Source organism: Apteryx rowi, unplaced genomic scaffold (genome assembly GCF_003343035.1).
Source record: "Apteryx rowi isolate R43461 unplaced genomic scaffold, aptRow1 scaffold_367, whole genome shotgun sequence".
Lineage (NCBI taxonomy): Eukaryota > Metazoa > Chordata > Aves > Apterygiformes > Apterygidae > Apteryx > Apteryx rowi.
In genome coordinates this window covers 422,269-438,329 of record NW_020450163.1, presented here as the reverse complement: position 1 = coordinate 438,329, position 16,061 = coordinate 422,269, and the positions used below count along the sequence as shown (strand labels likewise).

General features: G+C 60.2%; 2 protein-coding genes across 2 annotated transcripts; both read left to right on the top strand.

Annotated features, from left to right (window-relative positions):
* Positions 1 to 603: 603 nt before the first annotated feature.
* Positions 604 to 3,903, top strand: AJM1 (apical junction component 1 homolog). The gene has a single exon (XM_026073386.1). It carries the CDS (start codon positions 604 to 606, stop codon positions 3,901 to 3,903), a length of 3,300 nt encoding a protein of 1,099 aa, XP_025929171.1.
* Positions 3,904 to 8,942: 5,039 nt separating this feature from the next.
* Positions 8,943 to 11,602, top strand: PHPT1 (phosphohistidine phosphatase 1). The gene is made up of 3 exons (XM_026073374.1): positions 8,943 to 9,132; positions 9,994 to 10,118; positions 11,142 to 11,602. The coding sequence occupies exons 1-3, from the start codon at positions 8,964 to 8,966 to the stop codon at positions 11,232 to 11,234; spliced, it is 387 nt and encodes a 128-aa protein (XP_025929159.1). The 5' UTR covers positions 8,943 to 8,963; the 3' UTR covers positions 11,235 to 11,602.
* The last annotated feature ends 4,459 nt before the right edge of the window (positions 11,603 to 16,061 follow it).

Here is a 16,061-nt window from a genome sequence, read left to right as displayed (position 1 = left end):
CCATCCCTTAACGAAAAAAATCCCCTTGCTGAGTTCCCCCCACCCTGTTTAGAGCTGCCTGTGACACCACTGGGGATCCCTGCAGCCTCCCAAAATCAGGACAGAGCCTGTTCTTGGGTCTCTCCAAAGTGACCCTGGCTCTGCCCAAGCCCCACGTCCTGGTTCTGGGGACCAAGAGCCCGCTGGGGCGCCACGGTTGCAGATTCCTCTCCCCGGTGTAGAGATGGCCACACTCTCCGCTGCCCTGTCACCTGTGTGGGTGCCCAGCAGGCCTGCAGGCACCCTCTGATTTGGTTGTCTTCATTTGCACTCTGGATTTTGAGCCTGTCAGAATTGCACTTTTCAGCTTTTCTCTAGCTAGGATCAGACTCACAAAAGCACCCGTGGAAGCTGAGACTCCCCTAAKCCCCCCAGCTCGGAAGAGTTGTCAGAAAACCTCCCTGAGCCAAGAGGCATCGGGTTTTATCCTGCGTCTTCACAGCTCCCCGGAGGTCCCTGCCGGGCCCGGCTGGGATTGAGGCCCCTTCTCTGTTCTCTTGCAGGGCCGGCTGCCTTCCTCTGAGGCACTCTGAAGGGGAGCTGGCGAGAGGAGTCACTTTTAAGATGACACGAACCGACCCACCTGACATACTGGTGTCTACAGTGTACCAAGACATAAAGGTGGCTTCCACAGCCCCCCAGGATTCGATCGTCTGCCAGCCCCTGGCACGATGTGACGCCTTCATGTCCTCGTCCCTGCCCCGTGATCCGCAGCCCTTCAACAAGCGCCACTGCAGGAGCTTCGACTTCCTCGAGTCGCTCGACGACCAGCTTGGCGCCCCCGCAGTCATGGAGCGCCCCGGCCTGCACCCGGGCACCCCCGAGCCGGCGCCGGGGCGCCGAGCTCCGCCGAAGCTGGACGGTTACACCGGCAGGGCTCCACCAGCGGTGAAGGAAGGGCCCAAGGAGCCGCCAGCTCGCAGCGAGGCGAAGCGGCGTGCCCGATCCAGGAGCGCTCCCCGGGTGAAGACCACCTTCACACCGGTGCCCATCACCATGGCGGCGTCGCCGCCGGTGGCCCGGCGCGGGCGCGAGGCGCTGCGGGCATCGCGGGAGGCAGCCCGCAGCGAGCCCTCGCCACGCCGCGAGGGCGGCTACGTGCCCCGGCGGCCGCTGGCGAACGAAGTGCACCCCATCAAGCTGCAGCCGCAGCGGAGCAGCACCAGCCGCATCTCGCCGCTCTGCRTCAGCAGCAACTGCTTCGAGGAGGCGCCGGGCGCAGCCAAGGTGGCCGCCAGCCCCCACGTCAAGTGCCGGGTGGACATCAAGCCGGACGAGGCGGTGCTGGTGCACGCGGCGCACAGCCTCAAGGCCGCGCAGAGCAGGCCGGAGCCGGCGGGCTGGCCCCGAGCGCCCGGCGTGGCCCGCGGCCTGGCGGTGCCGGGCAGCAGGCAGGTGTCCGTGTCGCGCACGCCCACGCCCAGTGACTCGTACAGCGGCGAGCACCCGCTCCTGCCCTACCCCGGCGAGTACTATGAGGCGGACCACCGGGGGCTGGCGTACCAGACGGTGCCGGTGCCCTCCTCACGCGACTACAGGGAGTACCCCGAGAGGGGCTGCATGACCTTCGCTGCCCCCAGCGTCCCCACCAAGTACTTCTACACCGAGGAGCCCGTGCGGTGCCCCAGCCCAGCCATGCCCCTCAAGAGCTCCGGCTACGCGAGCTACCCTTACCCCCGGCGCCATGGCCCCCCGCAGCACTTTTACCCAGAGGAGCCAACCAAAGTGAACGTCCACACCGTCCCGCCCCGGACGGTGTATGTAGAGGAGGCACGGAGCTACCCCATCCAGGAGCCCCCTGCCCACGCTTTCTACGGCAACGACCCTCGCTTCTACGCCCCCCGCGGCACTCCCATGAAAACGCTGTACAGCGAGGACACCAGGACATACCCTGCCCTCGGCTCTTCCGCCAGGGTCTTCTACGCTGAGGATTATGGGAAGTACCGCGAGCGGGAGGCCGTTTCGCGGACATGCCCCCTTCCCCGCAGCACCCAGCCCTTGCACTTCAGCGACTGGTACTGCCCCGAGCGGAGCACGCTGCCCTACCAAACCTTGCAGGTGTCACGGTTCACCCCACAGCCACCTGGGCGCGAGGCCATGCTCTCCTCCTGGCACGCCAGCTACAGCACAAACCCCGCGCGGCTGGGCAGGGAGAGCCAACACTACTCCAAATCCTGGGACAACATCCTGACGCCCCTTGTCCGCCGGGAGGACCCCCTGCTCCGCGGGCGCAGCTACGAGAACCTGCTGGCCCAGGATCAGCAACGTGCCTTATCCCCCGACGACCGGCGGCAGCCGGTGGTGATCAACCTGTCCAGCTCGCCCAAGCGCTACGCTGCCCTGTCCCTCTCGGAGAACTCCATCATCGAGAGGGTGCATGCAGATGGCGGCCGCTACCCCATGGGCCGCTCCTGGTACGTCACGCCGGAGATCACCATCACCGACAATGACATCCGCGCCAATGGCCTCGGCAAGAGCGAGAGACGCTCAGCCAGCTGGGAYGTGCTGGACTCAGGGCGGGAGGGCAACTGCCCTTACTCTGTGCCCTACCACCCAGACCCTGTCACCAAAGAAAGTGCCCAAAGCAATCCGACCCGCCAGCGCAGCCTGGAGCAGCTGGACGAGCTCATCACTGACCTGGTCATTGACTACAAGCCAGCACCCAGCCACCGCGCCGGTGACAGAGACAGCATCGCTGACCAGCTCAAAAAGCTCATCAACAGCAGCGCCCCGGGGCACCCCAGGAAAGCAGAGSCCAGGAAGGCCCCTGCCTGCACACCCGAGGGAAACCGGCCCATGAAGGAGCAGCCAGGCCCCAGCTCCTTCTGCACTGACCCTCGCCGTGAGCGAGGCAGCCACGGGCTGCCCACGTCTGTCTCCAGCAACAGCTTTGAGAAGCACCTGGACAACTGCTCTCCAGACCTGAGCGCTGAGGAGGACGACATGATGATGTGCTCGAATGCCAAGTGCCGGCGGACAGAGACCATGTTCAACGCCTGCCTCTACTTCAAGTCCTGCCACAGCTGCTACACTTACTACTGCTCCCGAAACTGCCGCCGCGAGGACTGGGACACACACAAGGAGAGCTGTGTCTATGGGCGCGTTGGCAGCATCTGCCGCCACGTGTTACAGTTCTGCCGGGAGAACACTGAGGTGCACAAGGCCTTCTCGCGCATCGCCAAGGTGGGTTACCTCTCCCGGGGACGGGGTGTGCTCTTCTTGGGCTTCCCTAACTCGGGCTCAGCAGAGAACTTCCTCCAGTTTGGCTTGGAGAGCTTGCTGATGTCCCCCACATACCTGTCTCTGCGGGAGCTGGAGAGCTACTCGGATAACCTAGGGGAATATGCCCGGGAGCTGCGGGAGACTGGCAACCAGTACGACCCTGATGAATGTTTCCTCTTGAATGTAACTGTGGCTGTTGCCCAAAAAGTGCCAGAGAGGCCATCTCCGAAGATCCAGGTGCCAACAGTCAGGAAATATGCCAAGGTGGCCTTAGCCTCATCCAGCCCCGAGAAGAAGATCTTGAAGAAGGAGCGGGACATGGAGACCTTGATCCTGACCCCGCCACCTGGCACAGCAGACATCGACAAGGAGGGTGAGGAAGGGCGCAAGGCACGGGAGGTCTGCTTCATCAACATCCAGCGGGAGCTGCGCATCCGYGGCGTCTTCCTGCGCCATGAGTTCCCCAAGATCTACGAGCAGCTCTGCGACTTTGTGGAGAGCAACAAGCGCTTCACCCCCACCACCATCTACCCCATCGACAAGAGGACAGGCAAGCAGTTCATGTGCATGATCATGGCTGCCTCGGAGCCCCGCACCCTTGACTGGGTGGCCAGCCCCAATCTCCTGGATGACATCATGTGAACGGGGCCCCAGGGCCACCTCCCGATGGCCCCCTATTTATTCCCCTTTGTAGATACGTGTTTTATTGTGGGCACGCTGATGCAGTAGGGCTGGATAGCCCTCTTGCTCTCTGCGATGCCTCTTGGTGCCAGTGCTGGGGGAGCGCGAGGGAAGGATGCTGCCATGGAGGGATCCATGGAGGCTGGGCATTGTGGGTTGCCAGCATTTGCTGTAGTGGGCTGGATCCAGAGCTTCTGGGATCCTGGGCCCTAGCTGGACTGGAGGAGGCACGTGGGGTGGTGGGACCACAGGCTGAGGTCTGTCATAGAGGATGGGTCATTGGCGGCCACCAGTCAGCATCTGGGTGAGTCTCCCCAGAGCCCACTCTGGCTGAGCCAGCACTTGGCCAGGGTGCGGGGCACGCCAGGGCCCTGCCCCAGCCTCATCCCTGCCCCTAAYCACTAGACAACACGGCTACCTCTACGCAAGCATGGCCAGAGCAAGCATTTGGCACCTCTGTGGCTGCCCACACATTACTGCCTGCCCCCAGGGACTCAGCACAGCCCTTCTGGGATGTAGCCCACAGCAGGTCCCAGGGGCATCTTTGGTGGCACCTAGGCCAGGAGGGCACCCGTGGAGCGTTGCAGTGCTGCTGAGGCTGTACAAAGCCTGTGGGTGTTGCCTGTAGCCCTGTATGGTCTCTGGGTACCTGGCAGGGGCCCTATATAGTTTCTGGGTGACATAGGGGCTCTGTTCCTAGAGCATCTTGGCGTCCTGAGCAYGTTACTATATGATCTGTTGGTGCGGCAGGGACCCTATAAGATACCCTTCGGGTGGCAGCTAGAATCTATAAGGTCTTTGGACACATGGTACTTTATATGGTCCCTGGATGCTCGGCAGAGGCTGTGTGGGTCCCTTGGACGCAGGCCTGCGTGTTAACCCAGGTGCAGGGTACGACACCAGTGCTGTGGCCCCTGCTGTGCCCAGCACAGGGTGCCGAGCCAGGCCTGGTCCCAGGGGTGCCAGAGGAGGGCAGTGAGCAGACGCAGGGCTGTTGAGGAGCCTACTGCATTTCAGCACACGTGGCACTGGGGCTGCGTGGGCACTGCGGGCAGCGCAGGGGGAGAGCAGTGGGGGATGCTGCATACCAAACCAGTTGTGGCAGGGCCATGTTTCAGGGGATGCCTGAGCAGATACTGGGGAAGAGAGGTGGCAGCGGCCCTTGCTGCAGGAGGGGACAGGGCAAGGGACAAAAGCTGGTGCCACGACACAGTTTCAGTGAAGCAATGAGCTCCCAGAGGTGGTATGGGTCAGGGGACCTCCAGCCTGGCATGGAGGCACCTGGAAAGGATGCTCGTCCCCACTGCCAYGCCCACATCTGCCCCTCTGCAGAGCAAGCTGGGTGTCTGCCAGCCCCCCACCTCTGCCAAGGGCTGTCTGGCACTTGCGCTCGCTCTGAGAGATCTCTACAGTCCCAGCAGGGCTTGGGTGCCCCACGACGGGGAGGGGGACATGGCTCCTAGCCTGCCAGCTCTGCCCAGTGATATCAGCACACCTGCATGTGCTCCCATCCCTGGGCACGCTGTAGGATCCAGGGTGGCGGGGGGGGGCGATGTGGGGTGATCCCAAACCCCTGCTCTCTCTGCAGCAGGTCCTCACTGTTCATACAGGGCCACTCTACGGCAATGCCCAGCTCTGTGCCAGCCCCGGGCTCTGTCCTCCCCAGGGTTGCGCGGTCGTTCAGCGCTCCCACTCTCAGCTCCCTTGGGAGCACTGCAGCTGGGCATTGCCCCCTTTCCCAGCTGCTCTAAGGTTTCCACGACTGACACATTTTTGCAAGAGCAGCCCCAGCATCCCAATGAAATGCTGCCAGCTGTGGCACTTCCCTTGGCTTGGGGGAGGCTCTGACATCTGCCCCAGAGCTTGGAGCTGGGCACTGGCCAGGTCGGGATGCCGTGCTCCCAAGCTGTCACCAGCAGGGGCCAAGCGCTGCCCTGGAGCACGGAGAAGATCCCCCTCATCTCGCTCCCCATGTGCCGCTGTGCCCCTCCAGGCAGCGAGCAGCTTTTCTGCAGGGTCCCTGAGGGAAAGCCCCCCAAACTCCAGCATGGSCTGGGACCCCAGCAGCCTGCAAGGACATGGCATGAGCTGGAGCAGGACTGCCCCTTCCTCCCTTGCAGAGTTTTCCTCCTCCCACACGTGGGGCAATTGCCCTGGAACCAGAGGGCAGCAGGGGCAGCTGCTGTGAGATTTGGKCCAGGAGAAGCTGTGGGGACCACCCCCACCCCTTGCTGCCCAGCCCCGCTTTTGGATGCCCTGCCTGTTTCTCAGCCCCAATGTCCTTGCCTCCTGCCCACAGCTTGCTGCTGGATCAGGACGGAAGGCAGGGACATGTCAGGGGACAAGAAGGGCATCAGGGCTTCATCTGATCCCTTCTCAGCAGGGCCCTGGGGAGCAGGCTGCACAATCACCCCCCACCTTCATCCCGCTGATCCCTGCCACGATCCCAATTCTGCAGCCAGACAGGGACCAAGTGCCCCTTCACCTTCCTGCAGGGTTGTAACAGGCCTGGGCTGGCAGCCTYGAGCCCTCCCAGGCCTGGCATGGCCCCAGTGGAACAGGGGCTCTGCAAAGCCCCAGATGATGGCAGTACCTGGGAGGGGAAGGGGCCACCCATGCCCTGCCCCTGCTTCCCTTTGCCTTGGGGAAGGGACAGTGCCAACACTCACAGGGCAGGGTGGGAGACATGAGGGGGTCTCATCCCTTTGGACAAATCCTGTAAGAGCTCGATGCCTCAGTTTCACCACTTGGGAATGCCATCRGCAGCCTATCTCTGCAGGGCCAGCAGCAGAGATAGTCCTGCTTGCTTAGTGCTAGCAATAAGCAATATCCTTCCCGACACTGCCTTGCAGCAGCGCCGGCAGAGCAGGCAGAACTGTGGGGGAGAGTCAGGGCAGGGCCACAGAGCAGATTTCCCTTGCTGCCAAGAAGCTGGTACCGAGTTCCTGCCTCAGAGGGTGTTTCCCCCCTCTTCTGCCTCCACCCTGCCCACTGGCACTTTGATTTTACTGGCCACAATTCGTCCTGGGTGCTTCCTGCGCCTTGGAAAAATGGAGGGCTACCAGCTGCTCTGCATGGCTTTTTCAGGGAGGGGGAGCGTTGCCCCAGGGTTGTGCCCAGTTTCACTGCCTGTAGGCGGGCTGGGCTCTGTGCATGAACCACACTGGTGGGGGCCAGTGCATGGAGCTGTACGTGCCCTTGGTGCCAGCATCGCTGATTCTGCTGCGAGCTGGCAGCTTGCAGCCTTCATGGGCCACAGGAGCCTGCGAATCAGGTCTCGGGTAGAGGGGACAGAGGGGATGTGGGTCTCGGTGGAGGGGGCATGGCAGGAGGGAGGTGACACAAGTAGGTGACACTTCCCAGGCTTTGACACCAGGCCACAGTTGTGTCCCYGTACCAGATGTGGGCAGCCTGGCGCAGGGGTCCGGTGCTGCTGCCAGACGGGAGGTAGCGAGGAGGGGGCCATGTGTGGGCATCCATCATCGCTGCAGGGGAGCCACCACATCCTGCTCAGTAGATGGCTCCCAGATTGGGGATTTTGGCTGGCACCTATGCGCACCCTGCACACTTGTCTCAGACCTGGCCGCAGGGTTTCTGGGCCTGCTGGCAGCACGGGGTGGCGGGCCCATCGCCAGCGGCGGTGCTGACATGAGCACTGCCCTCGTGCCCAGGACGCTGCTGAGTGTCTTGGTGATATCCTCAGCGTCTGAGCTGGCAGGGTTTCCTGCCTCACGCCCGTGACCAAGGGGCAGCTCTTGTCTCTGCTGTACCCAGTTGCTCCCCAAACTGTGACTTCTCCTGCCACGGCTGGGGACGAAGCTGGCAACACCTCCAGCCTGCTCCTGGCCAGTGCCCCTTTGTACCGCTGGGGTCCTCCATGTGCTTTAATCCTACGTCACGGCTGAGATCCGAGCGGGTCCTCTGACTTCAAGGCATCAAAGTAGTGATGGATCCTTTCAACTGTAGCCTGGTTTCTCCATTTCTTCTTCCAGCTGAACACAACAAGGAATAAATTAAAAGACTGAAACTGCATCTTCATGGCTAGGCTCCCGGGAGGATTTTTCTGAACTAGGACGGAGTTCTTTGATACATGCATGTTCTATTTATTTCCTTTTTTTATGATGCATAATACTGAAGAGTTGGGCGCCACATCTCCTCTCGTGCAGAGCAGAACTAGGTCTGTATTTTACCACGTTTCATTGTATAATTCCTGCTGGTGTCCCGTGGCACAGTTTAACGAGATATACTTATAACAAGAGATCTATTTCTTTGGAATAACCATAAAGTATAACTTGAATGTACTGCCCTGCCTCCCGCATCTCCTTTTCCTGCTGGGAGGTGCTCGAGGAAGAGGGGCAGAGCTACCTTTCGGGGCTGGACCCCCCCCCCAAAAGGCTCACGAGCAGATGAGGAAGGGGGCTGATGAGGAAGGGGGCTGCCGCAACCCCGGCAGGCCGAGGGGAGGGACGGCTGCAGCGGGCAGGCGGGAGGGCAGCGAGAGGGGCGGCAGCAGCCGGTCCTTGGCCGCCACGAGGGCCTGCCGAGCCGGGCTGGCCCTGCCGGCGGCAGCAGCGCGGCCTCCCGCTGGGAGCAAGAGCCCGAATCCCAGGGGACCTCAGACGGGCGACGCAGGGGACGAGCGGGATGGCGACGGACGGCAGCRACGCCCCAGCCGGTGTCAAGGCCGTGCCTGTCCGTGGCCTGCGGGACCCGCCAAGGTGCCCCGCGCCCTTCAGGGCCCCGGGCTACCCCGGCACCAGGGCGGTGGGCGCAAAGGGCCGGCGAGGCCTGCTCGTAGGGCTGCGGGCCCCTCCCGGCCCCTGCGCTGCGGGACACCCGCCCCAGCCCCACGTATGGCCCTTTAAACATCCGCCCTCCCTCCCCTGCCGGCGAAAAACACCCTTCCCCTTTAAGGCGCTGTCCTGATTGGCGGCACCTGCCCGGGCCGCGGGCGCTGGTTGGTTGGCGGCGGGGCAGCCCCGGATGGGGCGGGCCGGGGCGAACGGGGCTGCGGCGGCAGCATGGCGGTGGCGGCGGCGGCGCTGGCGCGCGTGGCCGACGTGGACATCGACGCCGGCGGCGTCTTTAAGTACGTGCTGGTGCGCGTGCACGCCGCCGGCGGCGGGGCCGCGGCCGGGAACGGGAACGGGAAGGACATCGTGCGGGGCTACGGCTGGGCCGAGTACCACGGTGAGGGGCGTTGCCGTGGGGCGGCTCGGCAGGGCCCGGCCCGGGGCGGGGCCTGTGGGAGGCCCCCGGTTCCCTGGGGGTGGCGCGGGCGGCGGTTGTGGAGGTCCCGGCGGGGGGGCTCGGCTCGGAGGGTTCCTCGGGGCTCCCCGTGGGGAGGCCTCGGCGGGGCGGGGGGCCCCGGGCGGCTCTGGGCAGCTGCGGGCGGGGGCGCGGGGCTCGGGGCGCTCCCCGCTCCTGGCGGCTGGCGCGGGGGCACCAGCCCCGCGGCACCCGGGCGCCTCCCGCAGCCGCGCGGGCTCCTGGCTCGGCACGCCCGGGCGCCCGGTGCCGGCCCGCGGCCCCTTCTCTGCCCGCCGCTGCGGTGGGGAGAGGAGCCGGCCCTGGGGCCACCCCGGCGCCCGGCCCCAGAGCCTCCAGCTGCCTGGGAGGTGAGGGCTCGCCGCAGCCGGGGTGACCCCCCGAGGGGCTGGTTGGGCACAGCGGCCCCCAGCGCTGCAGCCCCCTCCCCGGAGAGCAGCCCACGGTGTGCCAGGTGCGCGGCTCCTGTCCGTGTGCTGTGACTCAGCGCAGAGGGAGCTGAGGAAAAAGTACCAAGCGGGCTGAATTGGGACCCTCTTAGAAACAGCAAGTGCTAAGGCATTTCCTTAAATTTGGATTTATAAATGCCAAGTGCCGGAGAAAGCGCTGCTGCAGCAGGACCAGCCTAGTGCCTGTGGCCACCAAAGAGCCAGTGTTGTTGAAAGYGTTCCCTTGACTCTTTACCCCCACAGTGCACACGAGCCCTGTTCTGCCCATGGGGGTGTCTTGTGGGCATCCGTGTGGAGAGCAGCCAGGACTGCCCTGACCCACATTTCTCCTCAGCTGATATATACGACAAGACGGCGTCAGAGCTCGAGAAGCAGGGATACGACTGCGAGTGCTTGGGAGGCGGCAGGATCTCTCACCAGAGAGAGGAGAAGAAGATCCATGTTTACGGATACTCCGTGGTAAAGGAAGAGCTCTTGTTGAAGGAGGGGGGCAAGGGGATTTGCAGCAGCTGGAAGGGGATACGTTCTCTTTGCTTTGCCAGCTAAGTGCAGCACTAGCATATTCTTTTCCTGTGTGACACCTGTAAACGTAATCTCTACATGATCTTACTGTGATACAGTGAAAATGCTGGTGTCTAGCATATATGTGTCTAGCTGAGAGGCTGGAATTGTCACGCAGGTGAGCAACCAGCTATCCCCCAAGCCTTGTGCGTCTCTCAGAGGCAGTCATAGCCCACTGTGACTTTTTGGGTACAGCTGGGTCCATCCTTGGCCTGAACACAGGTGCGTCAGTATCAAGGGACCTTCTGCAGACATAGCTGCTCCTCCTTCTTGATGGCAGGAGTCAGAGCTGTACAAATATCTGTGCTGGTTGTGCTGCTTGTTCGTGGTTAAAATGACACAGCGTTTTCCTGAAGACGAGTGTGCTGAGTGGAAACGCAGAGACTGCAGCTGAATGCCTGATGTGCTGTGGGCACGTGAGCGTTGCCAAGGCGCAGCAGGTCTGGGAGCGTTTGCAGGAACCACACTGCCTCCTGCACCTCCTTGGCGCCGAACCAGGCCCACCCTGGCCAGAGAAAGCTTGGTCTCCTTCCTGTGTCTGTCTCTGCTTTCCTTCTCTCCTGTGCCACGGCTAAAGTTTTGACTGGGTTCTTGAGGGGCTCCAGATGAAGGCCATAGGAGGTATGTCTGTGTGCCCCGAGTGTTAGATCAGTTCTGGTTTTCCCAGCTCTGGTCCCCCTCAGGATGGTTCTGGGACGGTGGGACGCGTTGGCACTGTACCCACTGCCTGGATGCTCTGCTGCCTAGGTATTGATTGAATCCAATTCATCTTTCATAGATACAGGATAGATAGTTACTTTCACTGCCGTAGTCTCCTTGCAGAGCATCTAATTGCCTTGAGCTGTCTCCAAGGGTTCGTTAAGTTCCTGTACAGGTGGTCACCACATCTCCTTTACTTTTGAATTCTCTCTCCTCTTCCAGGGCTTTGGGCGAGCAAATCACTCCGTGACTACAGAGAAGCTGAAAGCCAAGTATCCAGACTATGAGATCACTTGGGCAGATGAAGGCTACTAACTTGATCTGACAAGGCAGCAGCATCAGTGTCAGCCTGGAGCTGGTATGGCTGGTTTCTCCAGCTCAGTTTTTAGGGAAATGGCAGCAGGGTTCCCATGTTCAGCAGTGTAATGGGCTCTGCTGGTTTTCTCTGTGCTGAACTCACTGCTCTGAGGAACTTAAATTCTCCTAAGGAGTTCACCCATCTCCACTTTCACTGGACTTCCTCTGTGCCATGGGCTCTGCCCATCTCCCTGCCACAGCACAGCAAAGCCGGAGGGTGAAACCCTTACCTCAGTGAAGCCGATGGAAGTTCTGCCCTGGCCTTGCTTGTGGCAGGGGTTTGTCCTGCATGTGGGTGGTGAGCATTAAATATGGTGGGCAGCACAGCTGGCTCTGCTTGGTTGTGTGTGTGTGTATTAATGATTCAGCCTGCTTGTTCCTGCGGATCTAGGCTGTACTTGGGCCTGCCTGTGCATACTGTTCCCCCACAATGGGACTGAGCCTCCCCCAGTTTTCCRGCTCTGTGCAGTGATGCCTATTTGGACGCCTAATGCCAGGGCTGGCTGTATCTGAGGTGGTGACAGCAGAGTGCGTTTCAGGATTTGGAGGAGCTTGGGGTTGTGGGGATGGGTGTGGAGAGCTGAAAACTGTGCTTGTCCTCCAGCTCTGAGGATTGTCCGGGACAATGATGTCCAGAAGTGCTGTCTGGAGAGGAGGCAACTGAGCAAACTGGGACCAAAAGTAATGAGCTGTGAGGAAGCTGCTGGGAGAAAGCAGTGTGGTCCCCATGCCTGAAAAAGGGAAAGGGCAGAGTTGGTATGCGGACTCCCTGGGCAGAAGGAGCACTGCAAYGATATCCCTTTATCTCCTGCCCCTAGCTTTTGGAAGTCCAAGGGCTGAGCTGTCAGGGAGTGTGGTTTGGAAAAACATGCCCTGTTCCCACCTAAGCAGATCAGTGGTTAGTTACACCCTGAAGTAGAACATCCTTGATTTCAACCCTCCAGAAAAGCAACACTGACTCCTGCTTCTCGGTATTTCCTAGCTCATGTATCTAGGGAGGTTCATCYCCCTTGTAGCTAATCTTTAGCTTGTACTTCTGTGGTGAGAAGGATGGGGAGCATGAGAGGCTGTGAATATCTGCTGGAGGCTTTACAGGTAGGTGTTCACCTGGCGGGAGAGCTCAAGGGAGACGTCCATGGGTCAGGTTGACTGGACAGGTCGCTAGACCGCTGTCTCATACAAGGGTAGATTTGGTGGGCACCTCACATTCCCAGGAGAACCCGGGGCCTGGCCCCAGCCCCTTATTTAGCTTTTTGGGTTGTGATTCTGCATGCATGCAGCCCATCTATTGGGATGGGGGTGTTGACTAATGCCAGGCTGCAGACTGAGCTTCAGGACCAGTCTTTTGCAAGCCACGCTCCCTGCTCCTTCCTCGCTGCTTTGTGTGCTGCTCCCTTCCCTGCCTTCCCCAGATGGCTGTCAGGGGAAGGGATCTGTGCTGCACAGACAGGAGACAACATCTTGTCACACTTCCTGGTGTGGGATAAAACTTCTGCTGCCCCCTGTAGAGCTGTGGAACGGGGCCCTGCTCATGTCTGCTAGCAAGAATGCCATCTGACATAAATCATTGTAATGCCCTGTGAGAGCAGATCAGGTATTGATCCTTTCCTGGTCTGAGGGGTCACCTGAGCCCCTGGTGAAGATGCTTCTTCTGTGCCCAGAGTTGGCAAGACCTGCTAAAGCTTAGCCCCTGTGCCTTCAAATTTCTTATGTGTGGCTGGTGGAAGCGGGCARTGCTGGATGGTGATGACCTCATGGACTGGGGATGTTCTTAGCTTTGTTGTAGGGCCTGCTGCCTGGCTGGTGGCTTGGGGTTGGACCTGTGTCCTGAGAGGCAGCCACGACTCCTTGCTGCCCTTCTGTCACTGGTGGTCACTGAAGACTCAAGGCTCTCCAAGGGCTGGTGTTACACTTTGATCTGGGGCAGAAGTGCCCCTGCATGAGCTGCTTGCTGCTGCCACGAGATGAGGGAGATGAGGTGAGATGTAGCACTGTGACAGCTCTCGCAACCCCTTCCTGGGCTTGGGCCAGCCTCTGAGCTCTGGCATCCAGCCTGCAAACTAGGGTCCAGAACCAGACCCTGATGGGGTGGGAAGCAAACCAGGGCAGCGGGAGGGAAGCTGCAGCCCAAGGAGCAGGGGCAGAACTACATCTCCCGGGGAGGATGGTGCCCAAACCCACCTCCGGCCCTGCAGGCTAGTGAAAGGGGAAGAAAGCCAGGGACTAAGCCCAGGTGCCCAGGACTTGCACTAGGTCACGTTGGGCCCACTATTGACAAAATGGATCTGCTGTGCCTAGACCTCGTCAACCAAACCCCCCTGAGTGTTGTACTAGCTCTCCTGGGCCTGGGAGAATGTCACCCAAGAATCATGCATGTGCTCAGATGTCTAACTCCCTGAACATTATTGAATGTTAGGCATCCAAACCTGGGAGGGCAGGGGATGAGATATTTACGTTAGTAGTATGGAGGAGCGCAGCTTCTCTGGTGTCTACCTTCATGTCAATGAATCACTGAGGTTGGACGGCGCCTCTGGAGATCATCTAGTCCAGCCCCCTGCTCAAAGCAGGTTGCTCAAGACTGCGTCCAGATGGGTTTTGAATATCTGTGTGGATGGAGACTTTACATTATCTCTGAGCAGCTTGTTCCAGTGCTTGACCAACCTCAAAGGAAGAAAGTCTTTTCTTATGTTTAAGTGGAATTCCATGTATTGCAATTTGTGCTTGTTGCCTCTTGTCCTGTCAYTGGGCACCACTGAGAAGAGTCTGACTCCAGCACCCCCATCAAGCATTTGTACACATTGATAATATCGCCCTGAGCCATTTCTTCTCTGGGCTGAACAGTCCCAGCTCTCTCGGCCTCTCCTTGTATAAGAGATGCTCTTGTCCCTTAGTCACCTTCGTAGCCCTTTGCTGGACTCGTTCTAGTAGCCCCATGTCTCTCTTGTAGTGGGGAGCCCAGAACTGGATACCRCACTCCAGGTGTGGCCTCACTAGGGCTGAGTAGAGGAGAATGATCACCTCCCTCAACCTGTTGGCAATGCTCTTCCTAATGCAGCCCAGGATGCCATYGGCCTTTGCCACAAGGGCACGTTGCTGGCTTATGGTCAGCTTGTCCACCAAGACTCATGTGTCCTTCTCTGCAAAGCTGCTCTCCAGCTGGTTGGCCTCCAGCCTGTATTGGTTGTGTGGGTTTTTTTCTCCCCAGGTGCAGGACTTTGCATTTCCCTTGATTGTGTTTCATGGGTTTTTTGTTGGCCCATTTCTCCAGCCTGTTGAGGACCCTCTGAACAGCAGTGCAACCCTCTGGTTTATGAGTCTCTCCTCCTAGTTTTGTATCACCTGCACACTTGCTGAGGGTGTGCTCTGTCCCATCATGCAACTAATTAATGAAGCGGCCCCAGTATTGACCCCTGGGGGACACCCACTAGTAGCTGGCCTCCAGCTGGACTTTGTGCCTCTGATCATAATCCTCTGAGCCCAGCAATTCAGCCAGCCTCCTGTTTACCTCTCAGGGAGGCCATGTGATRGCCAAGGAACTTGATCCATTCCTCCAAGCATGGGTTGTGTCTGGTACTACCTGGTAGAGTCATCCACAAGCCAGCATCGCCTTCCTCCCCGGCTGATGGCTTTGTGCTGCTACAGAAAATCCAATGCAAGAGGAGCAGCAAACTTGTGTCCTCAAATAGAAGGGGCCAAGGAAGGGTGCAGGTGGCCTTTGCTCGGCTACCTGCTTGCCTTGTGCTGGCTGCTGGCTCCCCTCCTTGAAATCCAAGGGACAGAGCAGGGAGCTTTCCTGGGAGCACTGCCCCAGCCCTTTGCATGGTTGTTTTGTCTGGGGGCGGGGTGCTGGCTACAGCTCCTGGCAGGGAGGTTTGAATTATGCAGAGAGGGAGACAGAGTAGCAGGAGCAGAGCAAAGCACCTGCGGGGCAGCTGCATGCCAGCTTCCCTGTGTCAGAAAATTTGGTGTGTGCAACTGGGCTGGAAGCACTCCCAAGCAGAGGCTTAGGTTTCTGGCCAGCTTAGCAGAACTGAGCTTACCTGCAGGACTGGCCTTTGGGGAGGCTTGCGCTGACCCCGAGCACTTGCCAGCAGGTGTTGCCAGGCTCCAGCACATGCCGGGCTTGGGTGACTGCTCCACGTGAGGGCGCAGGGTTGCTCATCCCGGCATGACCTGACCCAGGCTGGTGCGGGGGAAAGAGTCGAACCCTGTGTTTTACTACGCCTGACGCAATTGAGTTGTAATCTGGTGTCCAAGGCCATCTGCTAGCAGGGAGGAAATCTCTGCGCTCAGATTTGTGCAACAGGAGCCTGTCTCCTGTCCCCCAGACCCTGGGGCTGCTGGCAGGCAGAGTCAGGGCTGCTCTGTTATGGTAGTGTCAGCCCCTATGCACCCTGGCAGCAGCTCTCCCTGCCCAGCTGGGGAAACAGGCAGCGGTTGTCTGCCAGGCTGGAGCACCCAGCTTGTGGCGCAGCACCGGGCTCTAACCACTGAGCAATGCTTTCTTGCAGGCAGAATGGTGTGTCTTTGAGCTCGGCCTGGGTTGCTCCCCGCAGGAGATCAGGTTGTGGTTCTAGAGCTGTGCCCCCTTGGTAGATGTGCCTCATCCACCCCCAGGAGCTTGCAGAGGTCCCCAATTGCCTGGGTACCAGGATGCAGGAACATCTGTCAGGCAAAGTGGTGGAGGCAGCGGTGAGGGCCAGCTGCCAGTGCCCTGCCAGATGACACTTGCTGGGCAGGGACCATGACCTGCTTATAAGCCTTTCCTGCCTTGGGCCTGCTTCT

Excerpts from the sequence above, each read along its gene's own strand:
- PHPT1 (XM_026073374.1), top strand. The coding sequence starts at position 8,964 with ATGGCGGTGGCGGCGGCGGCGCTGGCGCGCGTGGCCGACGTGGACATC. Across the intron at positions 9,133-9,993 it reads CGGCTGGGCCGAGTACCACG|CTGATATATACGACAAGACG; the intron begins GTGAGGGGCGTT and ends ATTTCTCCTCAG. Across the intron at positions 10,119-11,141 it reads ATGTTTACGGATACTCCGTG|GGCTTTGGGCGAGCAAATCA; the intron begins GTAAAGGAAGAG and ends CTCCTCTTCCAG.